The sequence below is a fragment of the Jaculus jaculus genome, chromosome X, assembly GCF_020740685.1.
Source record: "Jaculus jaculus isolate mJacJac1 chromosome X, mJacJac1.mat.Y.cur, whole genome shotgun sequence".
NCBI classification, from domain to species: Eukaryota; Metazoa; Chordata; class Mammalia; order Rodentia; family Dipodidae; genus Jaculus; species Jaculus jaculus.
The window spans coordinates 6,598,143-6,624,710 of record NC_059125.1 but is presented as its reverse complement, the minus strand read 5'-3'; the positions used below and the strand labels follow the sequence as shown (position 1 = coordinate 6,624,710).

The following is a 26,568-nucleotide window of genomic DNA, read 5'->3' as shown; positions in this document are numbered from 1 at the left end:
TCTCCAAGGTGAATAATGGGTGCATTTTCTTTCATATGCATTCAGATACCAGGTAGGACAATAAAATAAACGATGACACTAAAAAACAGAATTATCAAATATACACTACTGTTAAACTTGCTGATTTTAGGGTATTCATCTGCAGGCAAAAAAAAAATGGTGCTAGAAATAAATGTGGGTCATCAAAAGACACAAAACACTGGCTCCTACACAAACAACAAAATGTGCGTGTGAATCCATGCTGTGTATGACTTAGGGGTCATTTTTGTTTCAGAAGAACTAGATATATGTGTGGGTATATTCCCACTTCATTTAAAACATCTCAGCTTCATTTTAAGACTAACCTATCATTTTGAATAATTTCTACATGTAGATTTCTCACTAGGAAGAATTATCAAATATCAGGGATTTTTTGTTGTTGTTTTTGAGATACAGTCTTGCTATATAGGCAATTTTGACTTCAAACTCATGAACTTCCTGCCTCAGACTCTCAAGTGCAGAATTACAGGCCAGCACCACCATGTCCAGCTATTTTGCATATTAGATTCTATTAAGTGTCATAATGTAACAATGTAACATGTGTGTCTTGTTACATTTGAGGAGAGGAAAGTTTTAAAACTTCAGTGTCCCATATGATAGCTGCCAACCACAGTAGCCTTCTAAATTTAATTGAATAAAAATCAAATAGAGACCAGACATAGTGGTACACGCCTTTAATCTCAGCACTTGGGAGGCAGAGGTAGGTGGACCACTGTGAGTTCAAGGCCAGCCTGAGATCACATAGTGAATTCCGGGTCAGGCTGGGCTAGAGCAAGACCCTACCTCAAGAAAAAAAAAATTAAATAGAATTAATAATTTCATTTTTCATTTATACATTTCAAGTCTCAACAGTCACATGTGGCTAATGACTGCTAGTTTTTTGTTGTTGTTTTATTTTGTTTGGTTGTTTTTTTTGTTTTGTTTTGTTTTTCAAGGTAGGGTCTCTAGTCCAGGCTGACCTGAAATTCACTATGTAGTCTCAGGGTGGCCTCAAACTCACTCTGATCCTCCTATCTCTGCCTCTCAAGTGCTGGGATTAAAGGCATGTGCCACTATGCCTAGCTTGTTTGGGTTGTTTGAGGTAGTGTCTTGCTCTACGTGGAATTCTCTATGTAATCTCAGGCTGCCACCAAACACAGAGCAATCCTCCTACCTCTGCCTTCCAAGTGCTGGGATAAAAGGCGTGCACTACTACTCCCAGCCAACTACCATATTTAAAAAAACAAAAATGGGACCTCCTGCCACTGCAAACAAACTACTTTGTGCATCTGGCTTTACATGGCTACTAGAGAACCAAACCCAGGCATCCCAGGCTTTGTAAGCAAGGTCCTTTAACCCCTGAGCCATCTCTCCAACTCATGACTGCCATATTTAATAGAACAGATTGAAACATTTCCATCATTTCAGAAAGTATGGATGGGAATGGTAGTGCTGATTTTAAAACAAATAATCATTCTATAAAAACAAACTATGGAGGCTATAGATATAGCTCAGTGGTAGAGCACTTGCCTACCATGTACAAAGCCCTGGGTTCTAGCCCCAGCAGAACAAACACCCAAAACAAAAACAACGTGGCTGTATGCACACTGTACGTAACTAACAAAAAAATTAAAAAATGTGTAATCCCCATGCAATGTCCCCATCCTCATTTTCTCAAATTATTTCTTTAAAGGTCTGGCTAGCTACAATTAATTAAAATCATAGCAAATATCTCTCATGCATCCCCACAATAATGGAAGCTCTCTTTTTGAACTAGTTCATAGGACCATTTTTTGAGAGACAAAAATCCACCAGGTTTGGTGGTGCACGCCTTTAATCCCAGTACTCAGGAGGCTGATACAGGAGGATCGCTGTGAGTTTAAGGCCAGATTGAGACTACATAGTGAATTCCAGGTCAGCCTGGGCAAGAGTGAGACAGTACCTCAGAAAAAGAAAGATAGAAAGGAAGGAAGAAAGAAGGCAGGGAGGGAGGGTAGAAGAAAAAAAGGAAAGACAAAATCAAAAACCATCAGCTACAACACACATGGGAATTTCTAGCCTTAGGATACCACCTTGATTTATTGACCACAATGGTCTCCAGGTGTTTCTTGACAAACAAAACACTTGTCATTGTCCATGATATCTGTCAAAGACTACTGGCTCCTAATGAATTGCTAGTATAAGAAGACATTCAGGCTGAGCGTGCTGGCGCATGCCTTTAATTCCAGCACTCAGGAGGCAGAGGTAGGAAGACTGCTGTGAGTTTGAAGCCACCCTGAGACTACAGAGTGAATTCCAGGTCAGCCTGAGCTATACTCTCAAAACAAAACAAACAAACAAAATCCCAGGGCTGGGGAGATGGCTCAGTGGTTAAAGGTGCTTAAGGGCTTGCTTGCAGTCAGGCATGGTGGTTCATGTCCTTAATCCCAGCACTCATGAGGCAGAGGTAGGAGCGTCACTGAACTTTGAGGCTACCCTGAGACTACATAGTGAATTCCAGGTCATTCTAGGGTAGAATGAGGTCCTATCTCGAAAGAACCAAAAAGAAAAAAAAAAAAAAAAAAAGTGCTTTCTTGCAATCCTGCCAGCCTGAGTTCAATTCCCCAGCACCCACTCGTCTTTAATTCCAACACACCTACAATTGGGAGGCAGAGCCAGGATAATCCAGAATCTTGCAAGCAGCAGCAACAGCAAGAGACACTGTCTCCAGAAGGTGGAAGGAGAGGAGAAACACACTGAGCTTGTCCTCTGGCTTTCATATGTGTGTTGTGGCATGCACACACCCATATATACACACATCATACACACACATACACATATATACACATGAAAGCAAACAAACACAGATTTAAAAAAAAAAAAAAGACAACAGAAACCATTCCAAGATGTTAGGGGAAGGGTGAGTAACGCCTCATATACCCCACCTTTTATGCTACCCCGAGGCAGTCATTCAATCACTTCTTTTCCATTAACAGAAAGAGGTGGTTAGAATGTTAAAAATTTTAATGGCGTCATTAGGATTCCCAGCATGCATGAGTTCCTACAATACTTTCTACTAAAATCCATTTCATGTGAAAAAGCACGTTTTAAAAACACGTTGCCATGCACACAGTTTTCCCCAAAGCATTGTTACCACTATACTTACTTCTTTCTCAAAGGGCCCCTGGAAGCCGTAAAACATAAGAGCAATGGAATAAAACCTTAGTATGGTTTGAATGAGTTTTGCATTTCATAGTAAACAGCAGAATACAATCCAGGCAGGGTATTAAAAGCACAGTGGTCCATATTACTATGAACTCAATACCCAGTTGTCAACCATGTCATCAACACCGCAGTGGACCATGATCAATAAAAAGCACCTTTTAACCAACACGTAATCCCCAAAGGAAGGAGTACTCAGATGTAATTTAATAACAATAATTTACCAGGAAAAAAAAAATCCCACAGTATAGAGCAGAAGTCAAACAATCACAGAAGGGAGCTATTTGAGCAGATGTTGAAAAGAACTGCTCAAAAGGAAAGGAAAAATGAATCAGGCTTTCTTTCCTCATATATCCACCTTTTATGTTACCCTGAAGCAGTCATTAAATCATTTCTTTCCATTTTAAGTGTGGAGACCAGAGGTCAATGTTAGGTAGTCTTCCTCAGGGCTCTCCATCTTATTTATTGAGACAAGGTCTCCACTGAGGACAGAGCTCACAGATCTGGCTAGTCTAGCCAGCCAGCTTGCCCTGGGGAATCTGCCTGTCTCCACCTCCCCAGTGTGGGGATTACAGGCATGTGATATCTCTCCTGGAATTTTTGTGCGGGGGTGGTTTTGAAGCAGAGGCCCACTCTAGCCCAGGCTGGCCCTCCTACCTCAGCCTCTGGAGTGCTGGAATTACAGGTGTGCGCCTCCACCCCTGGATCTGTCTGGCATTTTATGTGGGTGCTGGACCTCACGCTAGTGTGGCAAATGCTTTACTGACTGAGCCATCTCCTTAGCTCCTCCAATTCTCTTCTACTTGACATGTAAGAGGGAGGAAGGTGATATTTTGATAGCAGGTGGAGGCTTACAAAGTATCATGTCCACTATTCCTCACAGCAGCCCTAAGGATGAGGACTTGCACCTGGGACAAAATTCTCCACGGGGTGGCAGACCCAGAAGCACCAACTCTACTCATCTAAAATGTCCCCACAGAAATAAAGCATCTGAAGCTCATATTGCATAAATGGCCCCTGGCAATCCCAACCATGATACCCAAAAGTAAAAAGGCCAGGTGAGGTTGGAGAAATGGCTTAGCTTTTAAAAGCACTTGCTGCTTAAGCTTGAGGGCCTCTTGGGCTGCAAGCCACCAGTTTCCACTTCTAAGAAGCCACTAAAAGCTGAGCATGGCCACCCATGCCTGTAACCCCAGTCTACAACAGGCAGACACTGGAGAAGAGCAAAGGACTCACTGACTCCAGGTTGGGGACGAGACCCAGTCTCAAGAAGGTACACATTTGAACAATAAAGGGCACCTGATATCCTCTCCTGGGTTTCACATGCACGTGCACAATGTGCACATCTGTGTGCACGCATGCATGCGCGCGCACGCGCACACACACACACACACACACACACACATGAGCGTATATAAATCACACACATACACCACACATATACTCTACACACAAATAAATAAATAAATAAGATAATAAAATAAAAGCCATGTGGGGACAAGTTTGAAAGCAGGCTGCAAAATGAACAATCCGATTCAGGCAGTGGAAAGAGTACCTCATTCTGAGTCAGATCAAACAGTCACCCAACGTGAGGCTGGCATGCCTTAAAGGGAGAAACACACAAACAGCCATCACTGAGGTCCCTCTTACCCCCATGCCTACCTTCACAATTCCCATGACTTGGCAACCTAATAAGATAATAGATCCATGTGCCCCTGTCCCTAAGCAGCTCAGGATGATGTATTAAGAGCTAAAAAGCTACGGCATTATACTCCTCTAGGGAGTTCCATATGAACTTATGTACATTTTATCCTATAAGTCAAGCTTTAAACTGGAAAATCAGGTGGGAATAATGATTCTAATGGCAGAAGATAGATTAGAAGGAAGAAAGCTGGAGTCAAAAAGCCCAGGCAGACGGCTTTGTAGTGAGTAAGAAATGGAGATGAGAACTGAGGTAAAATTAACAATAAGACACACTACTACTATTAATCATAATGATAATATTAATAATATTAATTCTCATTTAAGTTCCTACCATAGACCAGGCAATCTGCTCACAGCTTTACATACAGTGTGGAAATTAATCTTCATTACTATGTGAAGTGGGAACTATTGTTCTGTACCTGCGTGTGCATGTGCACATGCACGTGTACAAGTGTGCCGTGCTGGGGGTAGAATCCAGGGCATCATACATTCTAAGCTACACACTCAACTCACAGCCTCTTCATAAAGACACCAGTGTACAGAAAACCCCAAGACACCTTTCCTTACTCTATGGCAGAAAATACAAAAAGGATGGGCTGGGGCGTAGCTCAAGAATTAAAGAATCGGTGGTGACTGGGCTGAGCACAGAGCTCAACTGGTAAGTGCTTGCCGACCATGCACAAGGTGTTGGGTTTGAGCCCCAGCATTGCAAAACTGGGCAAGGTGAGGCATGCCTGTGACCCTAGCACTCTAGAGGTGGAAGAAAGAGGACCAGAAGTTCAAGGTCATCTTGGACTACATGAGACCTTATCTCATATCCAGACTCAAATAAAAGGAATCCATGGTGATATTCTAAGAACTTAGAAGTACCTTTTTCACAGCTTTCCCCCAATGTCAACTGAAGAGCCTTCTTTGAGCCAGTTATTTTTTTTAATATTTTTTGTTCATTATTTATTTATTTATTTGAGAGTGACAGACAGAGAGAAAGACAGATAGAGGGAGAGAGAGAGAATGGGCGAGCCAGGGCTTCCAGCCACTGCAAACGAACTCCAGACGCAGGTGCCCCCTTGTGCATCTGGCTAACGTGGGACCTGGGGAACCGAGCTTCAAGCCGGGGTCCTTAGGCTTCACAGGCAATCGCTTAACCGCTAAGCCATCTCTCCAGCCCGGAGCCAGTTATTATATCAGGGGTTGGTTCTGTGTTTGTTTGTGAGACAGGTTCTTACCCTGCAGCCCAGGTTTGTCTGAAACTCACTGTGACGTACTACTTTTACTTTTTTTTAAAATTTTTTATTTATTTATTTGAGAGCGACAGACACAGAGAGAAAGACAGATAGAGGGAGTGAGAGAGAATGGGCGCGCCAGGGCTTCCAGCCTCTGCAAACAAACTCCAGACACATGCGCCCCCTTGTGCATCTGGCTAACGTGGGACCTGGGGAACTGAGCCTTGAACCAGGGTCCTTAGGCTTCACAGGCAAGCGCTTAACTGCTAAGCCATCTCTCCAGCCCTACTTTTACTTTTTAAAAAAACATTTTTTATTAGTTTTGTACTCAGTGAATACAGTCAAATGGTACCATTGTTAGCCTCCTCCCTGACCGGCCCCCTCCACAGGGACCCTCCTTGTTGTAGAATTGCCTCTTACTCATAATTGATGGCTAACCCCACATTTTTACAAAAAAATTAAGAACATACTTTGGATGGATACATCATATGTTGGTACCATCTTTTCCCTCCTCCCTGCCCCCAATCCACATGGGGCTCTCCTCAGTGCAGTTGCTAGAATACCCTATGGGGTTGTGGTTTATGTGTTGTGGAAGCAGCAGTCAGTTACTGGGGGTAGGCAATGCCTCTGGGCATGACATCCCAACCTGACCTGTAGCTCCTAGTACCAGAAATCTATACACATTGAGATCAAAGAAACCTATGAGGTTCCTGAAACAAGACAGGCTTTTACATTTTTTTAAGCATCATTATGGACTCATGGAATTTAAAAAACTATAACGTGTTCTCATCTAATAACCATCATTGTTCTTTATGAAGTTCAAATAGTTTAAAATGAGGCACATGGGAGTCCTTTCAAAGCAGGCTTCTTGGATCTTATGAAACATATTCCCGTTAGTTTGTAGACATCCTGGCTTTAAATGTAGCGATATGCTTCCTGGCTCATCTTGCAGTTTCACTGGCTCAACGTGGGAACCAAACAATTCTGTCAATAAGCCTACTACATTTAATGGGAGGATAGAGTGGCTAAGGAGATGGCTCAGTGGTTAAAGGTGCTTGCTTGCTTGCAAAGCCTGCCAGCCCAGGATTCAATTCTCCATCACCCATGTAAAGCCAGAGGTAAAAAGTAGCACGTACGTTTGGCTTTCTTTTTTTCTTTTTTTTTCTTTTTCTTTTTCTTTTTTTTTTTTTTGCAGTGGCAAGAAACCCACACACATATCTAAATAAATAAAATTAAATAAATATTTTAAAAAACACAATACCTCACTGGGGAATGGTATCTTAGACATCAAATAGAGAAAAATATTCCTTTGCAGAGGATATCTTTACTCAGTCTCTACCTTAACCAGTTAGTAAAGTAAGCATTACCCACAGGGGACCTTCTGATATGTACTTGTGAAGTATACAACAGTTCTTAATTATGTCTGACATGATTGTAGTCATGGGAAAACAATCAGAAGACTCCAAATTCTGATCATTTCTACAAGACAACTGGCCTGAATACATCAGAAAAGCCAGCATTTTAGTTGTAAAATATATTTTTAATTGTTTATGAGAGAGAGAATGGGTACACCAGGGCCTCTTGCTGCTGCAAACTAACTCCAGATGCATGTGCCATTTTGTACGTCTGGGTTTACATGGGTACTGGGGAATTGAACCAGTGCTGACAGGCTTTGCAAAGAAACCGTCTTTTATTAATTTTTTTTAATTTTTTTAATTAATTTATTTATTTGAGAGCGACAGACACAGAGAGAAAGACAGATAGAGGGAGAGAGAGAGAATGGGCACGCCAGGGCTTCCAGCCTCTGCAAACAAACTCCAGACACGTGTGCCCCCTTGTGCATCTGGCTAATGTGGGACCTGGGGAACCGAGCCTCGAACCGGGGTCCTTAGGCTTCACAGGCAAGCTCTCAACCGCTAAGCCATCTCTCCAGCCCTAATTTTTTAAATCAAAATTCTGGTTTTATTTATATTTGAGAGAGAGAGGAGAAGAGAGAGAGAAAATGGGTGCACCAGGGCCTGTAGCTCCCGCAATTCCAGATGCATGTGCCCCCTTGTGCATCTGGATTATGTGAGCCCTGGGGAATCAAAACTGAGTCCTTTGGCTTTGCAAGTACCTTAACCACTAAGCCATCTATCCAACCCAAAACAACCATCTTTAATTGCTGAGCCATCTCTCCAGCCCACTAAGTGGAGAAATTTAATTACAGGCTGAATATTAGATGTTACTGAGTTAACGCTTTCTTAGATGTGATGACTATGTGAGAAAAATATCTTTAATTTCAGGAAATGCATTAAAAATGCTTTAGTTATGAAGCATTACCATATTTACAAGTGGTTCAGAAATCAGTCTGTACATAGGTGATGGAAAGGAAAATGTGGCAAAAGTGTTAACAATTGATAAATCTGGTTAACGGTAGGTAACTGTTCATTGTACAGTATTCTTCCATATTTTCTATAGATATGAAAGTTTTCAAAATAAAAGGTGGGGGGAAACACATATACTCACTATAACGATTACAACCAAGAAAAGCATTGGAAGCCGGGCATGGTGGCACACACCTTTAATCCTTGCACTCAGGAAGCAGAGGTAGGATGATCACCGTGAGTTTGAGGCCACCCTGAGCCTAAATAGTTAATTCCAGGTCAGCCTGAGCTACAGCAAGATCCTACCTCAAAAATAAAAAAAAAAAATAAACATCAGGCTGGAGAGATTGCTTAGTGGTTAAGGCACTTGTCTATAAAGCATAAGGACCCATGTTTGACTCCCCATAAAGCCAGACAGACAAGATGGCACATATGTCTGGAGTTGGTTTGCAGTGGCTAGAGGCCCTGGCACGCCCATTCTCTCTCTCTCTCTCTCAAATAAAAATATATAAATATTAAAAAAGAAAAGAATCACATATTGTTGTAAAGGCTAGAAAGAAACATTTAGAAATGAACACACTATTATTAAGCTAGTAGACTTATGGATGCTTTTTCCTATTTCCCATTCTGTTACATCTTTTTCTTTGCTTTTACTTTTTTTTTTTAAGTAGGTTCTCACTCTAGCTCAGGCTGACCTGGAATTCACTATGTAGTCTCAGGGTGGCCTCAAACTCACAGTGACCCTCCTACCTCTGCCTCCTGGGTGCTGGGATTAAAGGTGTGCACCACTATGCCCAGCACATTGTTACGACTTGAAGTCAACAGAAAACAAAATCTTCTCAGGCTAGAAGCCAGCTTGTAACTTAGACGTAAAGACACACCAGAGACAATGTGAATGAGATGGGTTCCTTCTCTTCCTGACTGCTACCAGAATTCAAAGAGAAAAGTACAGGGCTGTGGCAAGGTCACAGTGAGTCAGTCAAGTGTTTGCTGTGCAAGCATGGGGGCCTAAGTTAGAGTCCCCAGCACCCACATAAAAGCCAGGCATGGAACCAGCCCTGTGATCCCAGAACTGGGGAATGGAGGCAGGATGCCCTGGACAAGCTGTCGGTGAGCTCTAGGCTTGGCAAGAGACCCTGTCTCCATTAGAGGTCACTCTCTGGTCTCCACATGCATGTTCACATATTTGCACATGCATTCACACAACTATGCCTGCCTCAAACATGCATACACACATGTTCACACCAGAGGGGATGTAGCCAAGGGTGGAGTAAGTATTTAGCAATGGAAGACCCTGGGTTCAATCGTGAGTACCACACCATCATAAAAAAAGAAATAGAGATGGAGAGATGGCTTAGTGGTTAAGGCATTTGCCTGTAAAGCCAGAGGACCCAGGCTCAATTGGGACCCACATAAGCCAGATGCACAAGGTGGTGCACATATCTGGAGTTCGTTTGCAGTGGCTGGAGGCCCTGGTGTGCCCATTTTCACTCTCTCTGTGCCTATTTCTCCCTCTCTCAAATAAACAAATAAAAATAAAATATTTGCTGGGCGTGGTAGTGCACGCCTTTAATCCCAGCACTTGGGAAGCAGAGGAAGGAGGATTGCCATGAGTTTTTCAAGGCCACCCTGAGACTACATAGTGAATTCCAGGTCAGCCTGGACTAGAGTGAGACTCTACCTCAAAAAACCAAATAAAATAAAATAATTTTTTTAAACAAAAAAGAAAAAAAAAGACAGAAGCTGACATGATAGCCCAGTGGATAAAGCACTCGTCACTCAAGCTTGAAGAGCAGAGTTCAATCCTCAGACTCCCTTGTAAAAAGCCAGAAACCCTGATAGGCTTCTGTAATCCCAGCATGCCTGCAGTGAGAAGCAGAGACAGAAAAATGGACTGGAAGCTGTCGTCGAGCAAAAGGAACAACAGCAGAGTGAGACTGAGAGAAACCCGGCATCAGTCAAGGTAGAGCAGCGCTGTGGCAGGCACACACCTGCACTCAAGCACATGAACACACATACATACAGCACATCCATACAAATAAAAATTAGAGCAAAAAGTAAAACAGTGGAGATAGTGGACTTCGAACCTAGGAATATATAAGGGAATTAGGAAATGGAAGAACAGATGAAGACTTGAGAAGTGGAAGGACCCTTCTTCATTTAGAGTAGTTTCAACTTTGGGGTTTGATCTGAAACAGTCAAACAAATGCAGTGAACCACCAAGTACCTTCCCTCCCATTGTCTTCATACCACCATGTCTCCTGTTTTGCCATAAAAAGATGATTTATCTGCACAAGAGACACAAATGTTGGTTGGAGACATGGAATTCAAGGTCCTAAACCTAGAATAAAACGGTACTCAAACATCTTAAAAGCCCAGTTTTATCCTTTAAAGCCCTGTTTCTTCCAAGAGCTGCATGTCTGAGGACTGGAGACTTGACCCCACATAAGCATTTGCTTTCTGATATAGAGTGAGCACCCTCTAAGAAGAGAGTTTTCCCCTGACATGACAAATGGACATGACAAATGTCCACATCATAAAACTGCAAGTTGTTCTTAAGCTTGGTGTGTAGTAATTGGGCATAAGAGATTTGCGGGGCAGACACTGACACACAGGAGTGGAAAAACAGCCTATGAACTTTAGACTCAAATGCTTTCATTGCTTAAAAATGGATTCCTGGGACTAGGTTGCTGAGTGTGGCTCAGTGGAAGCCTGCATGCTTAGCATGAGCAAGGCCCTGGGCTCAAACCCCCATACACCCCCACACACACAAAAAAAAATTATTCCACACAGAAATTATATGTTTTGTTTCTATATCCTAAAAGAATTCTCTGGGCAGAAACATCAGACAAGTTCACTGTTAGAAAGTAGGGTATGCTCTAATTTGCCACTAGAAGGAGGGAGCATAAGAAAGCCATAAATTGATTTCTCCAGAACCCATTGACATCTGCGCTCTTACTGAATCCACTGTGTGTGTGTGCTGACAGCACCACCATCATAAATATTAGCTGTGAAGGGCTGGAGAGATGGCTTAGCGGTTGAGCGCTTGCCTGTGAAGCCTAAGGACCCCGGTTCAAGGCTCGGTTCCCCAGGTCCCATGTTAGCCAGATGCACAAGGGGCGCACACGTCTGGAGTTCGTTTGCAGTGGCTGGAAGCCCTGGCGTGCCCATTCTCTCTCTCTCTCTATCTGCTTCTTTCTCTGTCTGTCACTCTCAAATAAATAAATAAAAATGAACAAAAAAATTAAAAAAATATATTAGCTGTGAATGCAACTACAACTCCCATTCCTTCCCCAAGATTGCCAAAAGTGTGGGTGGTACTGAGGAGGAGGGTGCCCAAAACAAGGCTTCTGGCTTGGTTTTTTTCCTTTCCTTTTCTTTTCTTTTTTGTTTTTTTTTCTTCTTTTTTTGTGGAGACAGGGTCTCACTCTGTAGCCCAGGCTGGTGTCCAGCCCTCTGTGATCTGCTTACCTCAGCCTCCAGAAAGCTGGGATTACAGATGTGAGCCACCGTGCCTGGCTTCTTACTCTGATTTTGCATGTACCATTTCACAGCTCATAAAAGCCTAAAAAACTACTACCCTAAAACTATTATACCCTTGAACAGACTGCTACAAGCCTAAAAGCGGGTGGAATTAGTCTTTAAAATGGCTGGCATTCTGTAGATAACGGAGTGGCTGACAATTTAGCTCACCAGTTTTAAATCCCCAAGTAATATTCTTACTACCACTTCCCAAGTGCTCAAAGATGAACATTTTCCACTAGACAAAAAAGCAGAGGTTATAGCTCAGGTGTTCTTACTTAAAGCCAAGGATTTTTCCACTCTGTGCCTTAAAGACTTTGGCTGACCATGTGCCAAATTCAGGGCATTTCAGCCAATCTCAGGGAAAGAAAAGTCATTCTTCTAGTGTTCATTCTAGGGGTTGATTACAAGCACTAATCTTGTTTGAAAGAAATATAGCTTGGCTCAAATTAGAGAGAGGCTGTTAAGGCAGTCATTTGCCTTTCAAAGCCCAAATCCCACAGGGGTAGGCAAAAGTGCAAATTACTTTTGTAATCCTGGTGCTTGCCAAGGAATTAAATCTATATTCACCCCTTGGTTTGGGTTTTTTTTTTAATTGTTATTTATTTGTGCATGTTGTGTGCATGCCCATGTGCATGACCACAGGGAGCACATGGCATGATCAGCTGGCATCTTTGAGGTGTCCCTGCTACTTCTTCTCTAAGACAGGGTCACTTGCTACTGTAAATGAATGGCCAGACTGCAAAACAAAGTAAGATTAGCTGGCCTACTGGTTTTGGATTCTCCTAGCTCAGCTGGGCTTCACATGGGTGCCAGAAAATGCACCTAAGTCAGCAGGCTTTGCAGGCAAGCACCTTTAACTTCTGAGCCATCTCCTCAACTGTTAGCTAGTTTGATTCGTTTTGGTTTTTCGAGGTAGGGCCTCACTCTAGCCCAGGCTGACCTGGAATTCATTATGCAGTCTCAGGGTGGCCTTGAACTCACAGCAATCCTACCTCTGCCTCCCAAGCACTGGGATTAAAGGCATGCATGTGCCACCATGCTCGGCTTGTTAGTTTTTTGAGACAGTGTCTCATGGGTCCCAAGCTGGCCTCAAATTCACTATGCAGCCAATGATGACATGAGTTGATCCTCCTGTTTCCAATTCCTGAGTTCTAGAGAGCTAGGATGACAGGTATGTGCCACCACAGCCAGTTCATTCAGTGCTGGGACTCAAACCCAAGGCCTCTTGAATACTAGGCAAGCACTGTACAAACTGAGCTACACCCCCAGCCATTCTTGATTGGAAGCCCTCCTCCCAATCCATCAAGATTAGACCAGACTACCTTCATTCTCCTATGCCAAGCGTATTTATTGTTTTAGTAAGTAATAGCACCTGTCCCCTTGTACTCAGCCTCTCAATTTCTGGGAGTTTAGGTATACACCAATATATTTAGCAAAATACAGCTTTTAAAAATTTAAGTGATACATTTACACAATGGAGTTCTACTCAGCAGTAAAGAAAAATGAAGTTATGAAATTTGCAGAAAAATGGATGGATCTGCAAAGGATTATACTAAGTGAGGTAACTCAGGCCCAGAAAGCCAAGCATCACATGTTCTCTCTCATATGTGGATCCTAGCTACAGATGATTGGGCTTCTGTGTGAGAAGGAAAAAGCTCAGCAGCAGAGGCCAGTCAGCTAGAAAAAGAGATATGAAGGGAAAAGAAAGGAAGGGAGAGGGGTACTTAATAGGATGGTATTGTATATATGTAAGTAGAAGAAAAGATTAATAGGGGTGAAAAGGCCCAAAATGAGGCCAGGAGCAGAGATCGAGTAAAGGAAAGGTGGAGGGAAGATTAATAAAAATCTAAGAGGATATAAATAAAGCATATGGAATCCTACTTTTTTGAACAATGGAACGGTCAGGAGCTATAAATTGTTGCTAGAAAATTTTCAGTGCCAAGGATGGGATACCTTCCAGTGAGTTCTTGACCATGGAGTTCCCTATTGTCCCCAAAACATTATAAGCCATTGTTGAGGCCCTTGGCTTCCCACCAGGAATAGATAGATGGTAAGACCCTATTGCTGAAGACTCCACATACATGGGCTGCAAAGCCACTGAGAATTCCTGCTGGAACTGAGCTGATAACCTCCTCCATGTGGACTACCTGACAGAAAGCTAGAAGAAGCCATTCTGCATGCAGTTCGCTGGGAGAAAGAGAAATCACCAGTGAAGATACTTAACAGTGGACACTGCAAGCCTTATATTTGGCCAGCCAGGCCAAATGAGCCAATGGGTACAATAGTGGCACATCTGTTATGGGGAAACCAACAGCCCTCTAATTGGACTCCATGGGAAGGGAATACATCCCTGATACTGAAAACTTAAAGCAGGGGTCATCATGAGCCCTAGGGGTGTAACGTCTGCTTGTGTCTGGCTGAATGTATATACTATGCTTATAAAACTGCCCAGTAAGCAGTTCTGTTAATGTTCATACCCATATATTAATGCTACTCTCACTTTTGGTAGAGAATCTTCTCTTTTCAGATGGCAGTGACCTTGGGACGACTCAGAAGGTATCATGGTGCTGGAAAGAAGTGACAGGAGTGCTCACTACGGCAATATCTCTATCACACCTTCCAAGGCTCGGAAGAGGTGGCGAAAAGAATGTAAGAGCCAAAGGAAGTATAGGACTCCATACAATGTGTTCCCTCCAGACACAAAACAGATATCCATGGCCTCACAGTGCCCGACACTACCTGCACAAGACCATCATACGAGGAGGAAAAGATCATGACATCAGAGACTGATTGAGATGGGGAGGGGATATGATGGAGAATGGAGTTTCTAAGGAGAAAGTGGGAGTAGAGAGGGTATTACCATGGGCTATTTTTTATAATCATAGAAGTTCTTAATAAATATTTGGAAAAAAAATAAGTGATAAAGAGAATAGGTAAATAATGGTCTTAGTTACAATAATGCTGTGAAAATGAAAAGAATAGTAAAAGTTCAAGCATAAGGTATGAAAATCATCAAAAGAAAATAGAAATCCCTAGAAATAAAGCCATATTATTCTACAATTTGCCAGGGAAAAGGAAGTTAGATTCCTGCCTTACACCTCACTAAAAATATGGACCAAAAAAATTTAGATTAAAATTAAAATAACATACTTTTAATCCCAGCACTCAGGAGGCAAAGTTAGGAGGATTATTGTGAGTTTGAGGCCAGCCTGAGACCACATAGTGAATTCCAGGTCAGCCTGGACTAGAGCAAGACCATACCTTAGAAAAAACAAAAATACATATGGAAACATACTCTTTTGGACAATGACACACCCAGAAGCCATAGACTGTTACCAGAAAATTTTCAGTGCCAGGGATGGGATACTGTCTAGTGGAGTTGTTAGCCAGGAAGGTCCCTGATGCCCCCCAAACATTATAGACCATTGGCAAGGCACTTAGTTTCCTATCAGGAATAGATGGTAAGACCCTATTTCAGAAGACACCACAGGCTTGTGCTGCTAGTTCACTGAGAAATATTGCTGGAGCTGAGCCAAAAACCTCTTCCATGTATACCAACTGACAGAAAGCTAGAAAAAGCTATGCTACATGCAGCTCCATGGGAGAGAGAGAACTCATCAGTGGACATAAACAACAGTGGACATTGCAAGCCTTAATTTGGCCAGCCAGACCAAATGAGCCAACAGGTGCAATAGTGGCATGTCTGTTATGGGAGAAATCAACCACTCTTTAATTGGACTTGAGGCTTGCTCCAAGGGAAGGAATAAATGCCTGATACTGAAAAACCTATGATGTGGGAAGTCATGAGCCCTAGGGACGTAACATCTGCTGGTGTCTGGCTAAATGTATATACTATGCTCACCAAACTGCCCAGTAAACACTTCTCTTAATGTTCATACCCATATATTAATGCTACTCTCATTTTTGGGTGGAGAAGCTTCACTTCTCAGATGGCAGTGACCTTGGAATGACTCAGAAGGCATCATGGTGCTGAGAAGAAGTGACAGAGGAGTGCTCGGCATTGAAACATCTTTTATCACACCTTCCAAGGTTCCGAGTCCATTGTGGAAGAAGTGGCGGAAAGAGCCAAAGGAAGAGTAGGACTCCTTAAATGCACTCTTCCAGACACAAAATGGCCTGGGTATCCATGACCTTGCAGTGCCAGGCACTACCTACACAAGGCCATAACAGGAAATGATTATAACATCAAAAGAAAAGAAAAACTGCAGGGTATGGTGGTGCACGCCTTTGATCCCAGCACTCAGGAGGCAGAGGTTCGATGACTGCCATGAGTTTGAGGCCACCCTGAGACTACACAGTGAATTCCAGGTCAGCCTGGGCTACAGTGAGACCCTACCTCAAACAAACAAACAAACAAAAAAAGACTGATGGAGTGTGAGAAGGAATATGATGGAGAGTTGTGAAGGGGAAAGTGGGGTTGGGAGAAAATTATCATCGTTTATTGTCTATAATTATGAAAGTTATCAATAAAAAAATAAAGTGCAGTATGTGTCTGTGATTCCAATGGCCTACAACAATGGGGATGGAGCCAGGAGGATCCAAAGCTCAAGGGCCATCTAGTCTGTCTTGTCTGTCTCTCTCTCTCTCTCTCTCTCATACACACACACATACACACACAGAAATACATTTTGGGGGCTGGGGAGATGGCTTAGTGGTTAAAGGGCTTGCCTGCAAAACCAAAGGACCTAGGTTCGATTCCCCAGTACCCACATAAAGCCAGGTGCACAAGGTGGCCCATGCATTCAGAGTTCGTTTGCAGTGACTACAGGCCCTGGTGTGCTCATTCTCTTTCTCTGTATGCTACTCTCTCTCTCAAATAAATAAATGAATAAATAAAAGATTAAAAATAAATACATTTTTAGTTGGGCATGGTGGCACACGCCTTTAATTCCAGCAGAGGTAGGAGGATCGCTATGAGTTCAAGGCCACCCTGAGACTACATAGTGAATTCCAGGTCAGCCTGAGCTGGAGTGAAACCCTATCTCAAAAAAAAAAATAAAAATAAAAATAAATTAAGTGCTAGAATAAAGAAAGCATCAGGGTTATTATTACATATAATCTTTCCACAGGGAAAGACCTTACACATGATACTGAAATCAGAATTCAGAAAAGTAAAAGGCTTGATTAAATACACTTTTTTCTTTTTCTTTTCTTAGATTTTTTTCTAAAACAAATTCTATGAGGATATTAAATTCTGTAGGAAAGCTGATATGCTAGCAATTGCATACATTAAAGTATTGCAAGGAACCATAACCTGGTTACCTGGTAGATGATCTGCATATCTGTTGCAGGTAGGCATCCAGGTGCCCAGTTGCTGCAAGTAAAAGTCCCAAATATGGAGGGGAAGGCTTCATTGGCCTGGAAGAAAACTCAGGATGGAACTGTACACCAACAAAATATGGATGATCTGAAATGAAAGCAATTATGATGTGATTGAAGCAAACATGAGAATGACTTGAAAGGTTGTCTTACTGTTTAATAAGGAAACTCATTAAGTGGGGAGATGATTATTTAACTTGCCATCACAGTTACTTTCATGATCCATGTCTGCAGTAAAATTTCATCTTGTAAAACACATTTCCCTTAATTAGAGACTTAGAGTTTTATTTGTGGAAGGTGTTAAACTAAGCAAACTAAAGCAAGAGCTTTTGCATGTGATCATAAATTCTGCTTCCCCTAAGTCAGCCTGCTTCTTTTTCTTCCTTTTTTTTTCAGACAGTGTATCAGTTACTTTCTGTTGTTGGGTCAAAATACGCAACCAGAAACAGCTTAGGGAAGTAAATGCTTTTACTTTGGCTTACAGTTCCAGAGGGTACAGTCCATCATTGTAGGGAAAGCATGGCAGGAGCAGGAAGCCAGAGCTGCATCATTACACCAGCCGGGAGGAAGCAATGAGCAATGAATACTGCTGTCAGTCTAGAACCCAGCCCATGAAACAGTGCTGTCCACTGCTGGGTGGGTCTTAGTTTGAACATTTGTCTAATCCCATAATTACTACAGTACAGAACATGGTCAGTAGCTGTATTACCAAGTTTGAAAAGCAATTTGAGCTGCTACATATGTCAAACTTAAGGTAGTAATATACAGTGATTTATGGGGGTGAAATAAAGATAACTTTAGAGCATTAAATGAGATGTTTTATTAAATTATATAGAAACCTAGGATAAAATTCAAAAATCAAGCCTTGCATGGTGGCGCATGCCTTTAATCCCAGCACTCTGGAGGCAGAGGTAGGAGGATGGGTATGAGCTTGAGGCCGCCCTGAGACTACATAGTGAATTCCAGGTCAGCCTGGGCTAGGGTGAGACCCTACCTTGAAAAACCAAAAAAATAATAATAAAATAAAATAAAGAAAAATATCAAAAATCACAAATTCCTATGACCACTGATGCCCCAATGCTACAATGATAACCAAATGATGACTGAGCAGCAATGTCTGTCTCCAAAGGTTACCATTTAAAGCTCTGCTATGTGAAATGATAACTTCTAGCAATGCATGGCTATTTACATTCATTCAACTAAGTGAGCAGTTCCATGCACTCAAGAGCCTCATAAGGCTGAAAGCTACCATACTTCAAAAAGCAAAAACAGTTTCTTCTTTACAACAAGCTCTACTGCACAGGTCAGATCCCAAAAAGTTACAGTTGAGGCATACTTTGTAGGCAGAAGACTCCTTTTAATTAGAGGGACACGAGAGTATGGTAAGCTTAGTGCAGGGAATAACACATCCCTCAACAAAAGAAGGAAAGAAAAGAACTGGGTATGGTACCATACACCTGTAGTTCCAGCACTTGGGAGGTGGAGGAGGCAGGAGAATCAGTTCAAAGTCAACCTTAGCTACATAGCAAATTCGAGCTCAGCCTGGGCTACATAAAATCCTGACTTTAAAAAAGGGGGTGGGAGGGCTGAAGAGATGGCTTAGCGGTTAAGCACTTCTTGTGAAGCCTAAGGACCCCGGTTTAAGGCTCGATTCCCTGGGACCCACATAAGTCAGATGCACAAGGTGGCACATGCAGCTGGAGTTCATTTGGAGTGGCTGGAGGCCCTGGTGTGCCCATTCTCTTTCTATCTGCCCCCCCCTCTCTCTCTCTCTGTTGCTCTCAAATAAATAAATAAATAAAATAAACAAAAAAAAATTAAGGGATGGAGCCAGGCGTGGTAGTGCATGCCTATAATCCCAGCACTTGGGAGGCAGAGGTAGGAGGATCACCATGAGTTCGAGGCCACCCTGAGACTACATAGTGAGTTCCAGGTCAGCCTGGGCTAGAGTGAAACCCAACTTTGGAAAACCAAAAATAAATAAATAAATAAATAAAAAGAGAGGTGGGAGCTGGAGAAATGGCTCAGTGGTTAAGGTGCTTGCCTGTGAAACCTAAGGACCCAGGTTCAATTCCCCAGTACCCATGAAAGCTAGATGCACAACATGGAGTTGGTTTGCAGCGGCTAGAGATCCTGCTGCACCCATTCATTCTCTCTCTCTCTCTTTCTCTCTCTCTCTCTCTCTCACTCTCACTCTCTCTCTCTCTCTCTGTCTTTCTCAAGTAAACAAATAAATAAGGGGTTGGGTGGGAACGAGGAATGTAGCTAAGCTGATAGAGCGCTTGCTTAGCATGCTTGACTCCCTGGGTTTCTTCCTGAACACCACATAACCAGGCATGGTGGAGTATGACTATAATATCTGAATTCAGAAGGTAGAAGGCAAGAGGCTCAGAAATCCAAAGTCATCTTCAGTTCCCTAAAGAGTTCAGGCCAGCATGACAAACATGAGACACTGGAGGGAAAGATAGAGATCTGGGACTCCTGGTACATGCCTATAATCCCAGTATTTGGAAAGCAGAGCAAGAGGACTGGTGTTCAACCTGGTCTACATGACAAATTCTAGGCCAACTCAGTGGTACACAGTCAGACCCTGTCTCAAAAACAAATGAACATTTGCAGTGGCTGGAGACCCTAACATGCCCATTCTCTCTATCTACCTCTCTCTTTCTCTCTCTCTGAAACAAAGAAAAAAATATTTTTAAAATAAAATAAATTTTAAAAGAACTAACAGAAAGACAAACAAAATGTATTCTAAAAGAGAAAAGATGCCAGCCACACTTAAAGAAGTAATTAAACAATGTAGTTTTGGGGGGGTTTGTGTGTGTGTGTGTTGTTCCCCTGAGGTAGGGTCTCACTCTAGCCCAGGCTGACCTGGAATTCACTCTGTAGTCTCAGGGTGGCCCTGAACTCATGACAATCCTCCTACCTCTGCCTCCCAAGCTCTGGGATTAAAGGCGTGTACCACCACACCCAGCTCCGTAAACAAGGTAGTTTTAAATATAAAGCACAATAAACCTTGTAGCATACCTAGGAATGTCTTGGAAAGAAAATAGATAGCAATTGTAATTTTTGTTTATTTTTATTTATTTATTTGAAAGTGACAGAGAAAGAAAGACGCAGATAGAGACAGAGAGAGAGACAATGGGCACGCCATGGCCTCCAGCCACGGCAAACGAACTCCAGACGTGTGCACCCCCTTGTGCATCTGGCTAATGTGGGTCCTGGGGAATTGAGCCTCAAACCAGGTCCTTAGGCTTCACAGTCAAGTGCTTAACCGCTAAGCCATCTCTCCAGCCCAGCAATTGTATTTTTGCAAGGCTACAGATAGCTCTGCAGCAGGAGCTAGGAAGATGGATCAGCAATTAAAGGCACTTGCTTGCAAAGCCTAACAGTGTGAAGTTCAATTCCCCAGCAACCATGTAAGCCAGATGCAAAAAAGTGGCTCAAGCATCTGGTATTCATTTGCAGTGACCAGAAACCATGGTGTGCCCATATGCACATATGTAAATATATAAGTATTTTAAAAATATATAAATAAATATATATACATATGTATATATTTAAAAGAAGCTCTTCAGCAAATCATGTCATAGCCAGGATATGAATGAATGGACCATTGCTCTGAATCATTTTATCCAAAAAAATCTGTTGATATGAGGAGTGATTTAAAAGTTTTTATTCTGTTCTATCAGTCAAATAAAGTACCTTTAAGATCATGTTCTTAATTACATGGAAAATTCTGACATTATATATATCTCAAGCCTGTTCCTCTCAGAATTCCTGAGGAACAGTAGAGATTCATGAAGATGCTCCTAAAGGGTACTTAAGATCAAAATCTTCTGGGGAATTTTCCTTGGTAAAATGAATTCCCTTGCACTCAGCTTTTAAAAATTGCAAGGTTTATAACAGCAGCTTTCATTTCCTTTCCAGTCCTCCAGAAATTTGGAGGCATCAATGGGAATCTAAATCTTCATGATGAAAGAGGCCTCTCAGTATTTGCTGACAATAACGAGAAGCAGGGGAATTAAAAAAGAATAAGCACTTGAACTAAGTAAACAAACAGTAATTTGCTTAAGAAATTTTCTACTCCCTCACATGCCTGAAAGACTTAAGAGGCTTCAACAGCAAACAGTGATCCATTCTTTAATTCTAAATGATGCAAGTACTCTGATCCAAAAGACTTCTGGAATGCATCCTTACTAGAAACTAGGTGTGACTTTTCATGCCAGTAATGCCAGCACTTAGAAGGCTGAGGCAGGAGGACTGCACTGTCAGTAAAGCACTTGCCAGGTGAGCATAACGACCTGAGTTTGGATGCCCAGTACCCACATAAAAGCCAGGCATGGTGGTGCAGATGTGTAATCCCAATGCTGGGGAGGCAGAGACCAGATGATCCCCGGAGTATGCTGGCCAGTTAGAGAAATCTTATCTTAAAAAATATGGTGGAGGGCTGGAGAGATGGCTTAGCGGTTAAGCGCTTGCCTGTGAAGCCTAAGGACCCCGGTTCGAGGCTCGGTTCCCCAGGTCCCACGTTAGCCAGATGCACAAGGGGGTGCACGCATCTGGAGTTCGTTTGCAGAGGCTGGAAGCCCTGGCGCGCCCATTCTCTCTCTCTCCCTCTATCTGTCTTTCTCTCTGTGTCTGTCGCTCTCAAATAAATAAATAAAAATTAAAAAAAAAAAATATGGTGGAAAGCCGGGCGTGGTGGCGCACGCCTTTAATCCCAGCACTCAGGAGGCAGAGGTAGGAGGATCGCCATGAGTTTGAGGCCACCCTGAGACTACATAGTGAATTCCAGGTCAGCCTGAGCCAGAGTAAGACCCTACCTTGAAAAACCAAAAAAAAAACAATATATATATATATATGGTTTTATATATATATATATATACATATATATATATAACTATATATATATATATGGTGTGGTGGGGGCTGAAGAGATGGCTTTAGCAGTTAAGGCATTTGCCTACAAAGCCCAAGGATCCCATTTGATTCCCCAGGACCCATATAAGCCAGATGCACAAGTTGGCACATGCATCTGGAATTTGTTTGCAATGGCTGGAGGCCCTGGTGTGCCCCTTCTCTCTCCCTCTCTCTCAAATAAATAAAATATATTTTTTAAAAACTTTATAAAAAATATGGTGGGTACAAAATGGCCTGGATATCCATGATCTCACAGTGCCTGATACTACCTACACAAGACCATCATAAGAGGAGGAAAAGATCATGATATCAAAATAAAAGACAGACTGATTGAGATGGGGAAGGGATATGATGGAGAATGTAGTTTCAAAAGGGAGACTGGGGGGGAGGAAGGGTATTACCATGGGATATTTTTTATAATCATGGAAGCTGTTAATAAAAATTTGAAAATAAATAAATATGGTGAGTAGCCAGACATGGTGGTGCATGCCTTTAATGCCAGCACTCGAGAGGCAGAGGTAGGAGGATCGCCATGAGTTCCAGGCCACCTGAGACTATATAGTGAATTTCAGGTCAGCCTAAGCTAGAGTGAGACCCTACCTATAATATATTATATATTATATTATTATTATATTATATTATATATTATATATATTATATATTATATATAATTAATATATATATATATATATATATATATACACACACATACACACACACACACATACATATATACATACATACATATTGGGTAGTGGTTGAGGAAGATACCTGAAGTCTACCTCTGGCCTGCATACGCATGCCCACTCATAAGTCTACCTCTGGCCTGCATATGCATGCCCACTCATATGCATGTGCATTCCCACATACATGTATGACCATGCATATGAACATACATACACACATGCACATACATACAAAAAGAAAACACACACTCTAAGAAGCATGTCTAATGAAAGCAAGAGGAAAAATAAGTTGGTACAAAGGTGAGGACAGAAGGTAACGAGGACTTGTTTGCTCAAGGGCCCCTGGTACCTAGCCTGATGGCCCTAGTCATGTGACTTTACATCTCTGCACTCCTGTGTCCTCTGCACAGGGAAACTAGCATCTATCACCTGCTTTGTAAGACACATGTGGAGTCCCTGGCAACGGCTCTAGTGAAATGGATCTAGTGAGTGCACAATAAATGTCCACCACCTTCCTTCTTTCAGGATCCAGGAAAAACCACTACTGTGGGGCTGGAGAGACGGCTTAGCAGCTAAGGCATTTGCCTGAAAAGCCAAAGGATCCCAGTTCGATTTCCCAGAACCCACGTTAGCCAGATGCACAAGGGGCACATGTGTCTGGAGTTCGTTTGCAGTGGCTGGAGGCCCTGGCATGCCCATTCTCTCTTTCTCTCAGCCTCTTTCTCTGGCTGTCTCTCTCAAACAAACAAATAAGTAAATAAAATATTTTACAAAAACACTACTGTGGTCAAAGGAGCCTTCTTTGACATCAGTTCTTCTCTCTGCTTGGGATTCCTGAAGCACTGGAATAGATTAAGGACCAGGGAAAAGGATAGAAAGGGGATATGAAGCAGAGAATTGTGACATGGGCTGAGATGAAGAGTTGCAAAATTACAAAAATAGTCTGGGGTCTAAAGTACATTGGTTGGGGGCTGGAGAGATGGCTCAATGGTTAAGGTGCATATATAGTTGAGAACGGCCTTGAACTTCTGATTCTCTTACCTCCACCTCCTGAGTTCTGGGATTCGAGGGTGAACCAGTAAACCCAGTTTATGCAGTACTTGATACTAAATTCATGGCTTTGTGCATGCTAGGCAAATGCTCTTATCAACTGAGCTATATCCCCAGCCCCTTGTTGTGTCACCTAAAGAACTGAGAGTAGCAATTAGTGTTGAGAAGTTCAATGATTGGCCAGAGGTTGACCCCTCTCACAAAGACATCAAGAAAGTCACCAGAAACAAGGTGGCTACTGGTCATTCATTGTCTTCAAAAGAGCTGCTTGTTTTCTGTAAAAAATTTAACCTAGAACCGGGCACAGTGGTGCATGTCTTTAATCCCAGCACTCGGGAGGCAGAGGTAGGAGGATTGCCATGAATTTGAGGCCACCCTGAAACTATATAGTTAATTTCAGGTCAGCCTGGACCTGACAGAGATCCTACCTCAATTAAAAAAAAAAAGAATTTAACTTAGAGCTAACACAGGATTGAGAGAGGAAGAACTGGCAAATGTGCAGTTACTTATAGAACTTGTAAACATGGAAAAATGCATCTCTTGATGGTAGCTTCAGACTAACACGCTGTCACATGCTAAGGATTATAAGCAATGTGGTATTCATGCACTTTGAGATTGTGTATGTATGTCAAAGGAGTTAGGAATGGAAAATAAAGTGAACAAACTAGATTTCAAATTAATCTATGATTGACAAAAGGGTGTTAAGTCACCATAAAGCTTTCCAAAAATTAAAATTAACAAAAAACTACTTACTTGTAAGTTCAATGATTTCCATCCTCTTCCCATCAATATCCTGACCTACAAAACTTAGATCTTTCTGGTCAAAGTGGCTGACCAGGCTGGGATTCACCTGGAAATACAAGCAATTAGAATCTTTGAGCTACAGGGCAATAGAGACATAACAGATTATGAAAAGGTCCTTCATCAACTGGGTTGGTTTTTCTTTTCCTTTTATGGGTGTATGTGTAACATAACAAGGTTTCTTGCCATTCCAATCAAACACCAGATGCATTGTGTCTGGCTTTGCATGGGTGCTTTCAAATTAACCCTGGGTTGACAGGCTTTTCAAGCAAATGCCTTTAACCACTCAACCATCTCCCCAGCCCAATTTTTCCATTCCATTGATCCTTTAACTAATGCTTAATTATTATATTCAATACTAAAACCCTAATCTTAAGCTCATAACAAATCTGAGATATAAAGTCTAACCAGGGGCTAGGGAGATGGCTCAGCAGTCAAAGGAGCTCACTTAAGCCTGCTGATCTAGGTTCGGCTCCCCAGTACCCACATATATCCATACATCAAATGTGTTGCAAATCACCTAAATGTTGGAGAGCCACATTCGATTAACCAAAGACAGGATTCAAAGTGTAGGAATATGACGTGGGAATTCTGACTCAGAACCTTAAGATTAACTAGTTATAGGCATTCCTATATCTTCCTATATGTTTCTTCCCTGACTATGACTTAACTGTTTGTGAGGGTGAATCTTCATTGTCAACTTGACTGGATTTAGAATCACCTAGAATACACACCTCTAGGAGGAATAGCTACACTAAATGTGGACGGCACCATTCCATGGGCTGGGGTCCCAAATTGAATAAAAAGAAGAAAGTGTTGCAGCTGGAGAAATGGCTTAATGGTTAAGACGCTTGCCTATAAAGCCAAAGGACCCAGGTTCGATTCCCCAGGACCTGCATAAGCCAGATACACAAGGGGGCACATGCATCTGGAGTTCATTTGCAGGGGCTGGAGACCCTGGAGCGTTCTCCCCCCTTCCTCTACCCATTTCTCTCCCTCCCTCTCTCTCTCTCTCTCTCTCTCTCTCAAATAAGTAAAGAATTTTTTTTAAAAAAGAAAGGAGAAAGTGTGCTGTGCACCATTATCCAGCTCCCGCTCTCTCTGCTTCCTGACAATGGACACGATGAGACCAGAGACCTCACATGCCCATTGCCATGATTCCCCTGCCATGATAGGCTACATCCCTTCAAACCATGAGCCAAAACCAATGTTCCTTTCTAAAGTTGCTTTTGTCAGGTATTTTGTGACAGCAAGAAAAGTAACAATTTGGTTGAGGAATGAAACTCTTCTTCCATTTGGCCTTGACACTCTGATCTGCCCCATTCCAGAAGTTGATGCCAATTGTCACAACTGACAAACCTCAAATTCATGGTGAGTTTCTGAAGTGGTTTCCAAATCGAGAAGCTGCCACATGGTATCTAAGAACTCATCCCTATGCCAAAGGAGTCTGGTTGTTTGCTGGAGGTTTCCCACAGGAATCTAAGGTCAGAGAAATGGTGACCTTCTTTTGGTCTAGACAATTGTGACTGGAATAACACAAAACCCTGATATGCCCATGGACAGATACAGTTTTTGCCTTCGAAAAGCCAAGAACAGTTTTCCATCCCCACCTGCCTTCTCTGGTAGTAGGAGATGATGGGAAATTCAGCACCTTCTCTGCACCCTATAGATACGACGGGGCTGGACACCATTCCAGAGGGTCTGGTTGTCACCACTGGAGTTCCTCATGTT

The 26,568-nt window shown here is 42.3% G+C and overlaps 1 protein-coding gene across 6 annotated transcripts in view; it reads right to left on the bottom strand.

Moving 5' to 3' along the window:
* Ctps2 (CTP synthase 2) overlaps positions 1-26,568 on the bottom strand; it is a 152,307-nt gene that overhangs the window by 9,050 nt on the left and 116,689 nt on the right. For 5 of the 6 annotated variants that reach the window (XM_045140950.1, XM_045140953.1, XM_045140952.1 and 2 more), the window contains 3 exons: positions 24,790-24,886; positions 17,321-17,465; positions 3,164-3,181 (listed from right to left, as the gene is read on the bottom strand). In XM_045140950.1, coding sequence (XP_044996885.1) covers positions 3,164-3,181; positions 17,321-17,465; positions 24,790-24,886 — 260 coding nt within the window. The remainder of the gene's footprint in view (positions 1-3,163; positions 3,182-17,320; positions 17,466-24,789; positions 24,887-26,568) is intronic. The other variant, XM_045140951.1, reaches the window with a different exon arrangement.